Below are 1,337 nucleotides of genomic sequence, written 5' to 3'. Positions count from 1 at the left end.
CCTCTTTGAACATGCCACAACACCACCTCGCACATGTATGAGGGTCCGGTACGATGCTCCGGTGGCATTGCTACCCCCCCAGGGCCCCCGTCCCACCTAACCGTGGAGCGGTTGACCACGAGATCTAGCCTTTTGACTTCCCACGGACGGGCTTTGACCAGTGGACCTCTGCACCCGGTTGTGTCAGGTCACCCGTAGGGACACCCGGGAGCAACATCCGGGCCAAACCCACAGCTACATCCACCGTGTAGACCCGACGCGTCCGTTTCCCCCCTTCAGGTGCCGGCGCCGTCCATGAGGGGGGCACACCGCGGGCGTGAGGGGGGTCACACTCTGGAGACGGGTGTCGGGCGTTTGCAACCGCCACAAAACTTTTGTCAGCATAGCTGTTTTTGATTTTAATAAAATATAATGATCTATATTCAAAAGAACATGACCGCACATTATTAACGTGCTCGAAAAAATACAAACCATATATATATATATATATTCATAATATATGAAAAAAAATACAAACTACATATATATTCATATGTATGTTTATATTTAACATGCTACATGTTAGTTTATATAATAATACATAAAAAAGCTTAAAAAATACATATGAAAAAAAAGTCTACCTATGCCGACGGCTATGCCGTCGGCATAGAGACGGCCAGGTTTTAGGCTGCGGGCGGCGTGCCGCGGATCGCTGACGTGGCATGTATGCCGACGGCAGCCGTCGGCTTAGCTCATGGACGGTGCGGCGCAGATCTGTGACGTGGCATGACGATATATGCCGACGGCCGGCCGTCTAGGCCGTCGGCAGAGATTTGACGACATTAGCCGCTGGTCACGGGCGGGGTCGCCGGGCCCACGGTTATGCCGACGGCCTGGTTATGCCGACGGCTACTGTCGCCATGTTCGCAGCTGGGCCGACGACATATGTATGCCGACGGGTGCCGTCGGCTTAGCTCGTGGTAGCCCGACGGCCAAGGTACGCCGACGGCCAAGACGTGGCTGTCGGCATAGCGCAAAGTAGGCCGACGGCAGCCGTCGGCATTGATTTGGCCGTCGGGGTAGGGCCAGTTTCCGGTAGTGTGAGCGTGATCATCTTCTTCTCGCCTTCCTCGGCCGCCATCGATCGGACGATTGGGAGGCGAAACGAAACCCTAGCAACAAGACGTACGCGGCGGCGGAAAGCGAACGAGAGACGGGAGCTTCTTTGCGTGTTGGGCTAGGGTGACGACGAACCGGGAGAATTTATTGGGACGGTGAGGCGATGTCTTGGTTAGAGTTAGACTCGGGGAGTCGGGGTCGTGCTCGTTTCGTATTCTTCTTCGCCAGGGCCCATGGGG

General features: G+C 55.0%; 1 protein-coding gene across 1 annotated transcript in view; it reads right to left on the bottom strand.

Annotated features, from left to right (window-relative positions):
* The window catches only part of LOC119368195 (SKP1-like protein 1), a 9,219-nt gene extending 8,096 nt beyond the window's left edge, over positions 1–1,123 (bottom strand). Inside the window, exon 1 of the mRNA XM_037633519.1 lies at positions 1,083–1,123. Within this exon, the coding sequence (XP_037489416.1) occupies positions 1,083–1,120 (38 nt within the window). The 5' untranslated portion in view covers positions 1,121–1,123. The remainder of the gene's footprint in view (positions 1–1,082) is intronic.
* Positions 1,124–1,337: the final 214 nt, after the last annotated feature.

Source organism: Triticum dicoccoides, chromosome 2B (genome assembly GCF_002162155.2).
Source record: "Triticum dicoccoides isolate Atlit2015 ecotype Zavitan chromosome 2B, WEW_v2.0, whole genome shotgun sequence".
Taxonomy (NCBI): Eukaryota; Viridiplantae; Streptophyta; class Magnoliopsida; order Poales; family Poaceae; genus Triticum; species Triticum dicoccoides.
This window is presented reverse-complemented; position numbering and strand designations above follow the sequence as displayed.